Source organism: Oncorhynchus nerka, linkage group LG12 (genome assembly GCF_034236695.1).
Source record: "Oncorhynchus nerka isolate Pitt River linkage group LG12, Oner_Uvic_2.0, whole genome shotgun sequence".
In the NCBI taxonomy this organism is placed as follows: domain Eukaryota; kingdom Metazoa; phylum Chordata; class Actinopteri; order Salmoniformes; family Salmonidae; genus Oncorhynchus; species Oncorhynchus nerka.
Window position 1 is genome coordinate 39,754,220 of NC_088407.1, and position 15,773 is coordinate 39,769,992.

General features: G+C 42.7%; 1 protein-coding gene across 1 annotated transcript in view; it reads right to left on the bottom strand.

Annotated features, from left to right (window-relative positions):
• The window catches only part of LOC115138223 (sodium/potassium/calcium exchanger 2-like), a 166,780-nt gene that overhangs the window by 30,351 nt on the left and 120,656 nt on the right, over positions 1–15,773 (bottom strand). The window contains exons 6-7 of the mRNA XM_029674840.2: positions 14,065–14,163; positions 887–972 (exon numbers count right to left, since the gene is read on the bottom strand). Of these exons, the coding sequence (XP_029530700.1) occupies positions 887–972; positions 14,065–14,163 (185 nt within the window). The remainder of the gene's footprint in view (positions 1–886; positions 973–14,064; positions 14,164–15,773) is intronic.

The window sequence follows — 15,773 nt, forward strand, 5'->3', positions numbered from 1 at the left end:
CATTTCTCCAAAAAGTACAATCTTTGTCCCCATGTGCAGTTGCAAACCGTAGACTAGCTTTTTTCTGCCAGTTTTGGAGCAGTGGCTTCTTCCTTGCCGAGCGGCCTTTCAGGTTATGTCGATATAGGACTTGTTTTACTGTGGATATAGATACTTTTGTACCTGTTTCCTCAAGCATCTTCACAAGGTCCTTTGCTGTTGTTCTGGGATTGATATGCGCTTTCCGCACCAAAGTGCGTTCATCTCTAGGAGACAGAACGCGTCTCCTTCCTGAGCGGTATGACGGCTGCGTGGTCCCATGGTGTTTATACTTGCGTACTATTGTTTGTACAGATGAACGTGGTACCTTCAGGCGTATGGAAATTGCTGGATGAACCAGAATTGTGGAGGTTTAAAAAAAATCTTGGCTGATTTCTTTTTACTTTCCCATGATGTCAAGCAAAGAGCCACTGAGTTTGAAGATAGGAATGAAATATATGAACAGGTACACCTTCAATTGACTCAAATGACATCAATTAGCCTATCAGACGCTTCTAAAGCCATGACATAATTTTCTGGAATTTTCCAAGCTATTTAAAGGCACAGTCATCTTAGTGTATGCAAACTTCTGACCCACTGGAATTGTGATACAGTGAACTATAAGTGAAATAATATACCTGTAAACAATTTTTGGAAAAATTACTTGCACAAAGTAGTTGTTCTAACCAACTTGCCAAAACTATAGTTTGTTAAAAGAAATTTGTGGAGTGATTGAAAAACGAGTTTTAATGACTCCAACCTAAGTGTATGTAAACTTCCGACTTCAAATGTATGTGTGCCCACTTGCTTGCTGTTGGATTTATGTTGGTTTGTGTGTTTATGTGTGTGCTTAAAATGGGTTTCTTACCGCAGCTTCCCCTTCTTGTCCAGCAGTGCCATTCATTGGTGGTGTGACTTCCACCTCGACATTTGAGCTGTTTGGAAGATTCTTATCTGCATATTATAAAAGAGAAAACATAGAGAGCAATTAATTGAATTGTGGTATATTGGTAGACAAAAAGCCATTGCACGGATCATGTAAGATCAGTGTGGTATTTTAATTAAATGCAGAGTAATATCAGTAAAACAACTGCAATGATTAATCAAGAGATTAACTAATAAGGAATGACTAGCTATAATTGCACATCCATCATTCAAGCTATCTACGGTATCCTTACAAACACAGGCAGTGTTTGCTTTACATTCGGAGCAGAAGTTGCATGGTTTTGAGGATGATTCCCCTTATAAAATAAAAATCGTACACACTTATCCACACAAACGTATTGCTGCCATGAGAAAACAAACAAACTGTACAGCCATTTGTCCCCCATACAAATTGTTTCCAGGGAAAGAAAGTTTAGAAAACAACAACAATGGGGATGTTTTTGTGCTTTTCAGTGCACAAGATACAATCTGTCCCCATTCGTACTGCTAGCAGCACCAAAAATGCAAAGCATGAGATGTTGGATTTAGAGTGTCTGTGTGAGTGTGTTCCTGCAGTGCAGCTCCCCCTATCTTGTATGAGGGCTAATATGTATCCTATTCATTTAGAGCCAGATTCACTTATGCTCTTGATTAAAATACAAAATGCCGAAAGCTATGTAATTGGATGATTATAACATAATTGCCATGGAAATTGGTTTAATCCAAGTGTGTTTGTGACACAGCAGGAGATTGTCTGGGAGATGCTGTGATCTGATACTCGTCTAACAAATTACTTCCCTGGTCCTTTTGGAAGGTATCCTATACACTATTAACTAAACCATAGAAAATAATCACATCCATTATACATTTGATATGTAGATTTGATATAATATGTGGCATATAAAAATCTGAGTAAATAAGACAAGGAACTACACATTTGTTTATTAATCCAATCAGAATGTTTTTTGGTCTACAGTACAATATTTTTGAAGCTAAAACCCATTGAATCAGCACCATGAACTATTAGCTCTAATCTAACAACAAGAGAACCAAGCATCAAAGCAAGCAGCTATCAAAACTGGTCATGCATTTGGGTTCGGTTTAGATGCTAATATTTTAATGTAGTGCTGTTAGCATAATTTTGTCTCAGTAATAAATATCCATTTCCCTCTTTGATTTTGTACCAATGAAAGCTCTTTCTATGGCCTCCCTGAGTATCTTTTTGACCATTGTGTCTTTGAAATGAAAACCTGCATTAATTGCACCTGGGAGCGTCTCAATTGAACAAATCAACTAATTGTCTGGTTAGACTGTAAACTCTCCTTCCCGACTCACAGTAAGCATCTCCAATCCAAAATTAAATCTAGAATCGGCATCCTATGGTGAGGGAAAAATTTGGTATTCACCTTATTTGTTGGATATGTAACAATTAGAGAAGCGGTCCCGCTTTGGGGATCAAATCAGTGGAAATTTCAAGTGCGCCACGTATAGTTTTTGATAAAACTCAAACTTTCATTAAAATACACATTCAAGGTAGTGAATTAAAGCTACACTCGTTGTGAATCTATCCACCAAGTCAGATTTGTAAAATGCTTTTCGGCGAAAGCATGAGAAGCTATTATCTGATAGCATGTATCCCCCAAAATACTGCAACGTCACCTAACGACAGATTTTGCGAAAGCCGGGGCTACCCAAAACGCAGAAATAAAATATAAAACATTCATTACCTTTGACGAGCTTCTTTCTTGGCACTCCTAGATGTCCCATAAACATCATTTTGGGTCTTTTTTCGATTAAATCGGTCCATATATAGCCTAGATATCGATCTATGAATAGTGTGTGATCAACGAAAAAATGAGCGTTTTTTAACGTAACGTCATTTTTTTTAATTAAAAAAGTCGACGATAAACTTTCACAAAACACTTCGAAATATTTTTGGAATGCAACTTTAGGTATTAGTAAACGTTAATACTCTATCAAAATGATCACGGGGCGATGTATATTCTTTAGCTTCACGTCTTGAAATCATGGCCGGATATTGCTCAACCAAAACATCCTGTCGGAGACCGGAGGAAATCGGCTCCCTTGTTTCGGTTTGACCAAGAAACAAAGCCGAGGCAAATGACAAGACTCTAGACATCGTATGGAAGCTGTAGGTATTGCAACCTCAGCCTCATTTAATCTGGGTCACCTTTAACAATTGGTTGAAGGGGCGCATGGATATCTTTTTCCATTTTCAGTGATCAGATTTTCCTGCACTTTTCGATGAAACGCACGTTCTGTTATAGTCACAGCCGTGATTAAACCAGTTTTAAAAACGTCTGAGTGTTTTCTATCCACACATACTAATCATATGCATATACTATATTCCTGGCATGAGTAGCAGGGCGCTGAAATGTTGCGCGATTTTTAACAAAAAGCTGCGAAAATTGAACAGTAAGATATTTCTGTCCTGCTAATGCTGTGTTTTATGGTCTCCACTCTAGCACCCTGCAGCAAGTCTGGGTGTTGAGGACATGGCATATAGATAGCTTGAAGCTGACAATTGATTTGTCTTGGGGATAAACCTAAAAGCTAGCATTCTATAGACAAGATGTGGAGTGTGTGACTCAAGATAGAGAGAGCCTGGAAGAGTTAAGAACAATGCCTCATTGTCTCATCTTCCTGGCATCTGGGAAACTAAGTAAAATACCATCCTTTGTCGATAACCCAGGTGGCTTATGGGAAGTTAAGAAATGACTGACTAAGCAATCTTGCTATCAGCTATATAAAACAGTGCATCATCTGTAAAGGTTAGACTCTCAGCCTAACAGTCAGTGAAGACTGGTGGGCTGACAGTCTCATTATTTCAATAATACTATATATATTATATAATATATATAGATATTAAATAAAAATGATTGTTTGAAGAGATGACCAAGTCCAAGTCTCTCTCAGTACTGAATTTCCACGACACTATTTTTCAACAAAGCATCCTTTACTCATGCCGCCAAACATACCCTAGTAAAACTGACTATCCTACCGATCCTTGACTTCGGCCATGTCATTTATAATGTAGCCTCCAACACTCTACTCAGCAAATTGGATGCAGTCTATCACAGTGCCATCCGTTTTGTCACCAAAGCCCCATATACTACCCACCACTGAGACCGGTATGCTCTCATTGGCTGGCCCTCGCTTCATACCCGTTGCCAAACCCACTGGCTCCAGGTAATCTATAAGTCATTGCTAGGTAAAGCCCCGCCTTATCTCAGCTCACTGGTCACCATAGCAGCACCCACCCACAGCACGTGCTCCAGCAGGTATATTTCGCTGGTCACCCCCAAAGGCAATTCCTCCTTCGGCCGCCATTCCTTCCAGTTCTCTGTTGTCAATGACTGGAACAAACTGCAAAAATCACCATCACTAGCTTTAAGCACCAGCTGTCAGAGAAGCTCACAGATCACTGCACCTGTACATAGCCAATCTGTAAATAGCCCATCCAACTACCTCATCACCATATTGTTATTTATTTTATTTATTTTGTTTCTTTGCACCCCAGTACCGCTACTTGCATACTCATCTTCTGCACATATTTCACCCCAGTGTTTAATTTGCCATACTGTCACACCCTGACCTTAGAGTTCCTTATTATTTTCTGTGTTTGGTTAGGTTAGGTCAGGGTTTGACTCGGGTGGGAAAGTATATGTTTTCTATTTCTTTGTTTTTGGCCGTGTGTGTTACCCAATCAGAGGCAGCTGTCTATCGTTGTCTCTGATTGGGGATCATATATAAGTTGTAATTTTCCTTTTGGGTTTTGAGGGATCTTGTTTTCTGTTTAGTGTTTCTGCCTGACAGAACTGTGCGCTTTCGTTTTCACGTTTGTTATTTTGTTTGAGTGTTTTTTAAATAAAATAATCATGAACACTATCCACACTGTGCTTTGGTCCACTCTTCCTGCTACCAACGAGAGCCGTAACACATACTGTATTAATTGCGCCACTATGTCCTATTTATTGCCTATCTCCCTTATCCTACCTCATTTGCACACACTGTGTTTTGCACACACCTTCTCTATTGTATTATTGACTGTATGTTTATTTATTCCATGTGTAACTCTGTGTTGTTGTTTGTGTCGCACTGCTTTGCTTTATCTTGGCCAGGTCGCAGTTGTAAATGAGAACTTGTTCTCAACTAGCTTACCTGGTTAAATTAAGGTGAAATAAAAAAAATTGCTCTAAGACAACAGTCAAAATTGATTTGGCAGTTCTAAATTCCATGCTTGCTTGGCTTTAGAAGCAAGGCCTCATTAACCCTCAAGCTAGCATTTTTTTCATTATATCTCAAATGTGGTTTATTCAATCCTCCCAATTTTTCAGAACTTTGTCAGTCAAGTTGTCCCTAATATCTACAACAAAATGTTAGATTTTCTGCATCAATATGGATACAACCGATTGGCAAATGTACTGTAAATTGAGAAATAATATGACTATAGCGAACAAAAAGAAGAAACTGTAACTAGAAACAAAGATAAATGATAGTCAAAAGCTTTAGAGTGCCTTAAATAAAATGTTGGGCAAAAAGGCAAACTCGGCTCCATCATTCATTGAAGCAAATAAACACTGATAATGCTACTTTAATGATTTCTTCATTGCCAAGATTAGCAAGCGTAGGCATGATATTGTAAGCCAAAAACAAATCGTGACCCTACACATTCATGAATAACTGAACAAATTATGAAAGACAAGATTTGTAATTTTGAATTCCATAAAGTGTGTGGAAGAGGTGAAAACATTATTGTTGTCAATTAACAATGACAAGCCACCTGGGTCTGACAACTTGGATGGAAATTACTGAGGATGATAGTGAGTGATATTGCCACTCCTATTTGCCATCTCTTCAATCTAAGCCTACAGGAAAGTGTGTACCCTCAGGCCTGAACGTAAGCAAAAGCCATTCCACTACACAAGAATAGCAAACCGACCGACCGGCTCATATCGCTCTTATGCAGCAACATTTGAAATTATGCTTTTTACATTGGAAAAAGTAGAGACTCAGAGCTACAAAATGGTATATAATCCACTACAGTTGAGGAACAACGGGAAAGTAATTTTTCTTTGAAAGTTGATAGGCCATTTTCTCAAAAGTGTGTTTTTGAATGTTTTGGTACTGCTACTGGAAATACCTTATTTGTCTACACCCATTCAACATCTTTCACACTCTCTTAAGCTTTAGCCTAGCACCCAAGCTAACGGGCTGACATTGGCTAGCTTGCTAGCTACTTCCAAACACATAATGAGAGAACACCCTACTCTGACCATTTTACTCGCCCTAGCAGAGCTGGTTAAGCTGTTTTTGTGTTATCCAGAGCGGTCAACATCCCTTTCATAAATTTATCGGTTATTCTGCGCTCTTTGGCACACTCAAACGAGAGTGCTCTGAAACCAGAGTAGATGGCCAGACTGAATTTATGAATGCACCTGAAATGGTTACTTGGAAAGAGGAGTCTTTTGTTAAGACATGTAGCTTGCTAGCTAGCTAGGTAAACAATTAACGTAAACTCACCCCATTCCGTACAAATGTGCGCAACCGTGACATTCAAACGAGGCTGCAAAGAAAACTAATGGGACTGTTAGCGACTGTGTTGACTTCAAAATCTGGGGTGCGTTTCTATTCAAGCGTTGATCGACATGGTAATGGCTCTATAGTATTGGAGAAAAGTTGAAAAAACTGACCCTCCGTTACATCGTGACGTGTCATGCCGTAACGTACAGTACGCATAAAGAAACTATTTCTGTCTTACAATCTCTCTCCACCAGGTGTAGCACTTCTCTCATCGTTTAAAAACAAGAAATGGACAGTGACGGGGTAAGGGGGGATACCTAGTCATTCTTTGCGTCATCACTGTAAGCGATCATGACTCTCAAAGCCGCTGTTTACTTCTGAAGATCACTTTAGCACCGCCACTTTAGCACCGCCCTAAAAACCCGATTCAAATTCGACACAAACCTTCAAATAGGTATGTAATGACACATTATATAAACTCTTTATAGTGTTATATTTACATTTTAGAGGCGATAAGGTGATAAGTTGGACAGATCGAGTGAAAAGAAGCAGTTTTTCCACACATAGCCTCTCCTTCTTACTACCACGCATTAGTTTCGCTTCCCCACCCGCCATTTTTAAAAAGACCAGACGGAGCTCATTGCCTTCTTGAATAATGCAGAAACAGGCAGCTTGGAGGTCATGTCATTAAATTTGTTGGAAAGCGGAGAAATTGTGCTTTAAAATAGTATTGACATTACAGTTGATCTGGAAGTATTACGTTTTTGGGGCGCTAAAATAAGGTCAATTGTACGGACCAAGGCAATGTACAAAGTAAGTGAGTTCACGTTAACCATAATCCCAAATCATGACGTTACTACCCTGCATGAATCTGCAGGTAGCTAACCAACCATGTTCAATGTTAGCTAGCTAACATTAGACTATAGCTAGCTAAGCAAATGGCTCGGAGATACAAACAAAGTGGCATAGTTAAAGTGGCTAGTGATACATGTATTACATAAGGATTCAGTCGATGATATAGAGTACAGTATATACGTATGCATATGAGATGAATAATGTAGGGTAAGTAACATTATATAAGGTAGCATTGTTTAAAGTGGCTAGTGATATATTTACATCATTTCCCATCAATTCCCATTATTAAAATGGCTGGAGTTGAGTCAGTGTCAGTGTGTTGGCAGCAGCCACTCAATGTTAGTGGTGGCTGTTTAACAGTCTGATGGCCTTGAGATAGAAGCTGTTTTTCAGTCTCTCGGTCCCAGCTTTGATGCACCTGTACTGACCTCGCCTTCTGGATGATAGCGGGGATGACAGACGATGCTGTCTGTGTGAGTGGACCAATTCAGTTTGTCTGTGATGTGTATGCCGAGGAACATAAAACTTGCTACCCTCTCCACTACTGTTCCATCGATGTGGATAGGGGGGTGTTCCCTCTGCTGTTTCCTGAAGTCCACAATCATCTCCTTAGTTTTGTTGACGTTGAGTGTGAGGTTATTTTCCTGACACCACACTCCGAGGGCCCTCACCTCCTCCCTGTAGGCCGTCTCGTCGTTGTTGGTAATCAAGCCTACCACTGTTGTGTCGTCCGCAAACTTGATGATTGAGTTGGAGGCGTGCGTGGCCACGCAGTCGTGGGTGAACAGGGAGTACAGGAGAGGGCTCAGAACGCACCCTTGTGGGGCCCCAGTGTTGAGGATCAGCGGGGAGGAGATGTTGTTGCCTACCCTCACCACCTGGGGCGGCCCGTCAGGAAGTCCAGTACCCAGTTGCACAGGGGGGGTCGAGACCCAGGGTCTCGAGCTTGATGACGAGTTTGGAGGGTACTATGGTGTTGAATGCCGAGCTGTAGTCGATGAACAGCATTCTCACATAGGTATTCCTCTTGTCCAGATGGGTTAGGGCAGTGTGTAGTGTGGTTGAGATTGCATCGTCTGTGGACCTATTTGGGCGGTAAGCAAATTGGAGTGGGTCTAGGGTGTCAGGTAGGGTGGAGGTGATATGGTCCCTGACTAGTCTCTCAAAGCACTTCATGATGACGGAAGTGAGTGCTACGGGGCGGTAGTCGTTTAGCTCAGTTACCTTAGCTTTCTTGGGAACAGGAACAATGGTGGCCCTCTTGAAGCATGTGGGAACAGCAGACTGGTATAGGGATTGATTGAATATGTCCGTAAACACACCGGCCAGCTGGTCTGCGCATGCTCTGAGGGCGCGGCTGGGGATGCCGTCTGGGCCTGCAGCCTTGCGAGGGTTAACACGTTTAAATGTCTTACTCACCTCGGCTGCAGTGAAGGAGAGACCGCATGTTTTCGTTGCAGGCCGTGTCAGTGGCACTGTATTGTCCTCAAAGCGGGCAAAAAAGTTATTTAGTCTGCCTGGGAGCAAGACATCCTGGTCCGTGACTGGGCTGGATTTCTTCCTGTAGTCCGTGATTGACTGTAGACCCTGCCACATGCCTCTTGTGTCTGAGCCGTTGAATTGAGATTCTACTTTGTCTCTGTACTGACGCTTAGCTTGTTTGATAGCCTTGCGGAGGGAATAGCTGCACTGTTTGTATTCGGTCATGTTACCAGACACCTTGCCCTGATTAAAAGCAGTGGTTCGCTTTCAGTTTCACGCGAATGCTGCCATCAATCCACGGTTTCTGGTTAGGGAATGTTTTAATCGTTGCTATGGGAACGACATCTTCAACGCACGTTCTAATGAACTCGCACACCGAATCAGCGTATTCGTCAATGTTGTTATCTGACGCAATACGAAACATATCCCAGTCCACGTGATGGAAGCAGTCTTGGAGTGTGGAGTCAGCTTGGTCGGACCAGCGTTGGACAGACCTCAGCGTGGGAGCCTCTTGTTTTAGTTTCTGTCTGTAGGCAGGGATCAACAAAATGGAGTCGTGGTCAGCTTTTCCGAAAGGGGGGCGGGGCAGGGCCTTATATGCGTCGCGGAAGTTAGAGTAACAATGATCCAAGGTTTTCCACCCCTGGTTGCGCAATCGATATGCTGATAAAATTTAGGGAGTCTTGTTTTCAGATTAGCCTTGTTAAAATCCCCAGCTACAATGAATGCAGCCTCCGGATAAATGGTTTCCAGTTTGCAAAGAGTTAAATAAAGTTCGTTCAGAGCCATCGATGTGTCTGCTTGGGGGGGGATATATAAGGCTGTGATTATAATCGAAGAGAATTCTCTTGGTAGATAATGCGGTCTACATTTGATTGTGAGGAATTCTAAATCAGGTGAACAGAAGGATTTGAGTTCCTGTATGTTTCTTTCATCACACCATGTCTCGTTAGCCATAAGGCATACGCCCCCGCCCCTCTTCTTACCAGAAAGGTGTTTGTTTCTGTCGGCGCGATGCGTGGAGAAACCCGTTGGCTGCACCGCTTCGGATAGCGTCTCTCCAGTGAGCCATGTTTCCGTGAAGCACAGAACGTTACAGTCTCTGATGTCCCTCTAGAATGCTACCCTTGCTCGGATTTCATCAACCTTGTTGTCAAGAGACTGGACATTGGCAAGAAGAATGCTAGGGAGTGGTGCACGGTGTGTCCGTCTCCGGAGTCTGACCAGAAGACTGCCTCGCTTCCCTCTTTTTCGGAGTCGTTTTTTCCGGTCGCTGCATGCAATCCATTCCGTTGTCCTGTTTGTAAGGCAGAACACAGGATCCGCGTCGCGAAAAACATATTCTTGGTCGTACTGATGGTGAGTTGACGCTGATCTTATATTCAGTAGTTCTTCTCGACTGTATGTAATGAAACCTAAGATGACCTGGGGTACTAATGTAAGAAATAACACGTAAAAAAACAAAAAACTGCATAGTTTCCTTGGAACGCGAAGCGAGGCGGCCATCTCTGTCGGCGCCGGAAGAATAATTAAGGAGCAACGATAAAATAACAGTAGTGAGGCTATATACAGGGGGTACCGGTACAGAGTCAATGTGCGGGGGAACCGGTTAGTCGAGGTAATTGAGGTAATATGCACATGTAGGTAGAGGTAAAGTGACTATGCGTGGATAATAAACAGAGAGTAGCAGCAGCAGCATAACAATAGGGGTGGTGTGGGGACAATGCAAATAGTCCTAGTAGACATTTGATTAGCTGTTCAGGAGTTTTTGGCTTGGGGGTAGAAGCTGTTAAAAATCCCTTTGGACCAAGACTTGGTGCTCTGGTACCGCTTACCGTGCGGAAGCAGAGAGAACAGTCTATGACTAGGGTGGCTGGAGTCTTGGCAATTTTTTGTGTCTTCTGACACCGCATGGTATAGAGGTCCTGGATGGCAGGAAGCTTGCCCCCAATGATGTACTGGGCGGTACGCTCAACCATCTGTAGTGCCTTGCGGTCGGAGGCCGAGCAGTTGAAATACCAGTTGGTGATGCCACCAGTCAGTATGCTCTCAATGGTGCAGCTGTAGAACTTTTTGAGGATCTGAGGACTCATGCCAAATCTTTTTAGTCTCCTGCGGGGTATAGGCATTGTCGTGCCCTCTTCACTACTGTCTTGGTGTGTTTGGAATATGATAGTTTGTTGGTGATGTGGACACCAAGGAACTTCAAGCTCTCAACCTGCTCCACTACAGTACCATCGATGAGAATGGGGGTGTGCTCGGTCCTCCTCTTTCTGTAGTCCACAATCATTTCCTTTGTCTTGATCACGTTGAAGGAGAGGTTGTTATCCTGGCACCACACTGCCATAGTCTCTGACCTCTTCCCTAAAGGCTGTCTCATTGTTGTTGGTGATCAGGCCTACCACTGTTGTGTCGTCTGCAAACTTAATGATGGTGTTGGAGTCGTGCTTGGCCATGCAGTTATGGGTGAACAGGGTGTATAGGAGGGGACTGAGCACACACCCCTGAGGGGCCACCGTATTGAGGATCAGCATGGCAGATGTGTTGTTACATACCCTCACCACCTGGGGGCGGCCCATCAGGAAGTCCAGGATCCAGTTGCAGAGTGAGGTGTTCAGTTCCAGGGTTCTTGGCTTAGTGATGAGCTTTGAGTGCACTATGGTGTTGAAAGCTGAGCTGTAGTCAATGAAAAGCATTATCATGTAGGTGTTCCTTTTGTCCAGGTGTGAAAGGGCAGTGTGGAGTGCAATAGAGATCGCATCATCTGTGGATCTGTTGGTGCGGTATGCAAATTGGAGTGGGTCTAAGGTTTCTGGGATAATGGTGTTGATGTGAGCCATGACCAGCCTTTCAAAAAACTTTATGGCTACAGACGTGAGTGCTATGGGTCGGTAGTCATTTAGGCAGGTGCCTTGGTGTTCGTAGGCACAGGGACTATGGGGGTCTGCTTGAAACATGTTGGTATTACAGACCTGATCAGGGACAGGTTGAAAATGTCAGTGAAGACACTTGCCAGTTGGACAGCGCATACTCGGAGTACATGTCCTGGTAATCCGTCTGGCTCTGCGGCCTTGTGAATGTTGACCTATTTAAAGGTCGTCCGAAACAGCTGATGCTCGAAGCGAGCATAAAAGTTATTTAGCTCATCTGGTAGGCTTGTGTCACTTGGCAGCTCACCGCTGTGCTTTCCTTTGGAGTCCGTAATTGTTTGCAAGCTCTGCCACATCTGACAAGCATCGGAGCCAGTGTAGCATGATTCAATCTTAGTTCTGTATTGACTCTTCACCTGTTTGATGGTTCGTCATCAGAGGGCATACATATTTCTTATAAGTGTTCGGGTTAGAGTTCCACTCCTTGAAAGCCGCAGCTCTACCCTTTAGCTCAGTGCGGATGTTGCCTGTAATCCATGGCTTCTGGTTGGGGTATGTACGTACGGTCACTGGGGACAACGTCATCGATGCACGTGTTGATGAACCCGGTGACTGAGGTGGTATACTCCTCAATGGCATCGGAAGAATCCCGGAACATATTCCAGTTTGTGCAAGCAAAAGATTCCTGTAACTTAGCATCTGTGTCATCTGAGCACTTCATTACTGAGCGAGTCACTGGTACTTCCTGCTTTAGTTTTTGCTTGTAAGCAGGAATCAGGAGGATCGAGTTATGGTCAGGTTTGCCAAATGGAGGGCGAGGGAGAGCTTTGTACCCGTCTCTGTGTGTGGTGTAAAGGTGGTCTCGAGTTTAGTTTTTTCTCTTGTTGCACATTTAACATGCTGGTAGAAATGAGGTAAAACGGATTTAAGTTTCCCAATATTAAAGTCCCCGACCACTAGGCCTCTGGATGAGCATTTTCTAGTTTGCTTTATACAGCTCGTTGAGTGCCGTCTTAGTGCCAGCATTGGTTTGTGGTGGTGAATAGACATCTATGAAAAATATAGATGAAAACTCTGGTAAATAGTGTGGTAAATAGTGTGGTCTACAGCTTATCATGAGATACTCTACCTCAGGCGAGCAAAACCTAGAGACTTCCTTAATATTGGATTTTGTGCACCAGGTGTTATATACAAATAGACACACACCGCCACCCCTTGTCTTACAGGAGGCAGCTGTTGTATCTTGTGGATGGAATGAAAACCCAGCCAGCTGTATGTTATCCATGTCGTCGTTCAGCCATGACTCGGTGAAACATTACAGTTTTAATGTCCCTTTGGTCTTGATTGGTGCTCATCTATTTTGTTATCCAATGATTGCACATTGGCTAATAGGACTGATGGTAGCGGGGGATTACTCACTCGGCGTTGGATCCTTACAAAGTACCCCGACCTACGTCCCCGGTGTCTTCATCTCTTCTTCATGCGAATGACGGGGATTTGGACCTTGTCGCATGTCTGAAGTAATTCCGACTCGTTAAAGAAAAATCTTTGTCCAGTACGAGGTGAGTAATCGCTGTTCTGATACCCAGAAGCTCTTTTTGGTCATAAGAGACGGTGGCAGAAACGTTATGCAAAAAATTATGCAAAAAAACACACACAATAACACCATTGGTTAGGAGCCCGTTAGCAGCCATCTCTCTTGGCACCAATCATATCAGCAGCCATATCATATCAGCAGCCATTCACCCATTACAATTGTGTTTACACATGAGACTACACTAGACCCCCAGGGTCAATTGCAATGAACATTGGCCAACACATGGAAAATACACACTAAAATCACCCTCACAGCTAATCTCAATTGCAATCATCATTAGCCAAGATTTACTGCTCCATAAAGCAGATGTCAAGGTTATATTTTTGTCCTGATTTCTGCCCAAAATGTTCAACGCTGTTTTTCCCTCTGGTGGGGATTAGTAATCAAAAATATTTAACAGACTAAGGGTGATGTATCTGTTAATCTATAATTCTTATCAAATGAACATTTTATTGGTACCCATATATGATTTAACCATTTAAGATAAAACATTTGCATAAAGTATAGGCCTACAAGTCCTATATTTTACATTCATTAGTCTTACGGTTTCCGATGCTCCTGATAGGTCATTATTTCATTGTGGTGGGAAAAGAGAATCTAGACTAAGAAAGTTAAAGGTGTCTGGTATCAACGTAAAATCAGAAATGTATTCCTTTGGGTTTTTTGTAGCAATCAAGCATATTTCGTTTTAAGAAAAACAGCAGTAACGGGGTGCTCCGTGTGAAGTTCTGCATCTTCGTTACAATCCAACCCCAGAGTACAGATGCCACTCACCTGACCGGCTGGCTACTCCATTGGCTTTCTCGCTGTCCTCTACTTGGCATTTCTTTTTGGCAATCTTGTGAAGGATGGATGCCTTCTCTCTGAATTTCCCTGCAACACAACCATTGGGGAGTTAACTAGGGGACTGTGTTTAAATGAACATGTCACCTTCAAATTTCCTTTGCATAGACTCAGGTCTCCTCTGCCTTTTCATGGTTCTGGACTTCACTTAGTTCAAAGGAAAAGAACACATGCATTTTTCACATCAGTATTCAAATGACAGTTTGAAGTCAATATCATATCATGTACTGATGAGCCAGCAATGTCCAAGATGCAAGCCAGTGGGGGAGAACACTTTATGAAGCATAATCGGTCACACCCAATCTACTGCCAGGTCTACTAAGCCTTTGTACTAGTTGTGGCACAATTTGTACACTTTTATTTTCTGGAGGCATAGCATGTAGTTTAAAAGATAGAACACAAAAGTAACATAACATTTAAGAGACTGATTAAGATATTTACTCAATAATGTCCATTTCAGATTATACATTTTTTTACTAATCTCTCGTGGACAGACAACATAACATAAATGGTATCGTACGTCTGTCAGAAGAATGTGGGATGCGATGACTAACGAGCAACAGTTGTTGTGGTATACTGACTTTTCATGATTTAGCAGGTGTGAGCATCTTTCGAGGCGGGAGGAGACATTTGACCCATAGACTTGACTGACACATGAAGAGTGGGGTGGGGGGGCTGGAGCTACCACGATGCTTCTACTCCTCGTTCTAGAATATTTTCTCATACATCTCCCCCAGAACTTATTTCCGTAGCTAGCGCAAGATTTTCTTTCTGGTTTACAGAGATAATAAAAAAGAAAAGAAGTGGTCTAAGGCACTGCATCGCAGTACTAGCTGTGCCACCAGAGACTCTGGGTTCAAGCCCAGGCTCTGCCGCAGCCGGCCGCGACCTGGAGGCTCATGGGGTGACGCATAATTGGCCCAGCGTCGTCCGGGTTACGGAGGGTTTGGCCGGCAGGGATATCCTTGTCTCATCGCGCACTAGCGACTCCTGTGGCGGGCCAGGTGCAGTGCATGCTAACCAGGTCGCTAGGTGTACGGTGTTTCCTCTGACACATTGGTGCGGCTGGCTTCCGGGTTGGATGTGCGTTGTGTCAAGAAGCAGTGCGGCTTGGTTGGGTTGTGTTTCGGAGGACGCATGACTCTCGACCTTCGCCTCTCCCGAGTCCATACGGGAGTTGCAGCGATGAGACAAGACAGTAACTACTACCAATTGGATACCACAAAATTGGGGAGAAAAAGGGGTAAAATAAGAAAGAAAAAGAAAAAAGAAAAATAAATAAATAAATAACTAGTGCCATTTTTGCACCGGGCAAATGTCTAGTAAATTTGGCTTGAGGTCCATATATGATCATTATGAACCTCTTCTCAGCATATTCACATTTGATGTACCAAAATATATTTATAAAAAAGACCACAATGGCAATAACAAGAGATTATACATTTAACATAGAGGTCAAAATAAGAAGAAAATAGATCAGATCATATTGGAAAATCTATAATGAACAAAAATATAAAAATAACATGCACAATTTCAAAGATTTTACTGAGTTACAGTTCATATAAAGAAATCAGTCATTTGAAATTAATTAGACCCTAATCTATGGATTTCACATGACCGGGCAGGGGTGCAGCCATGGG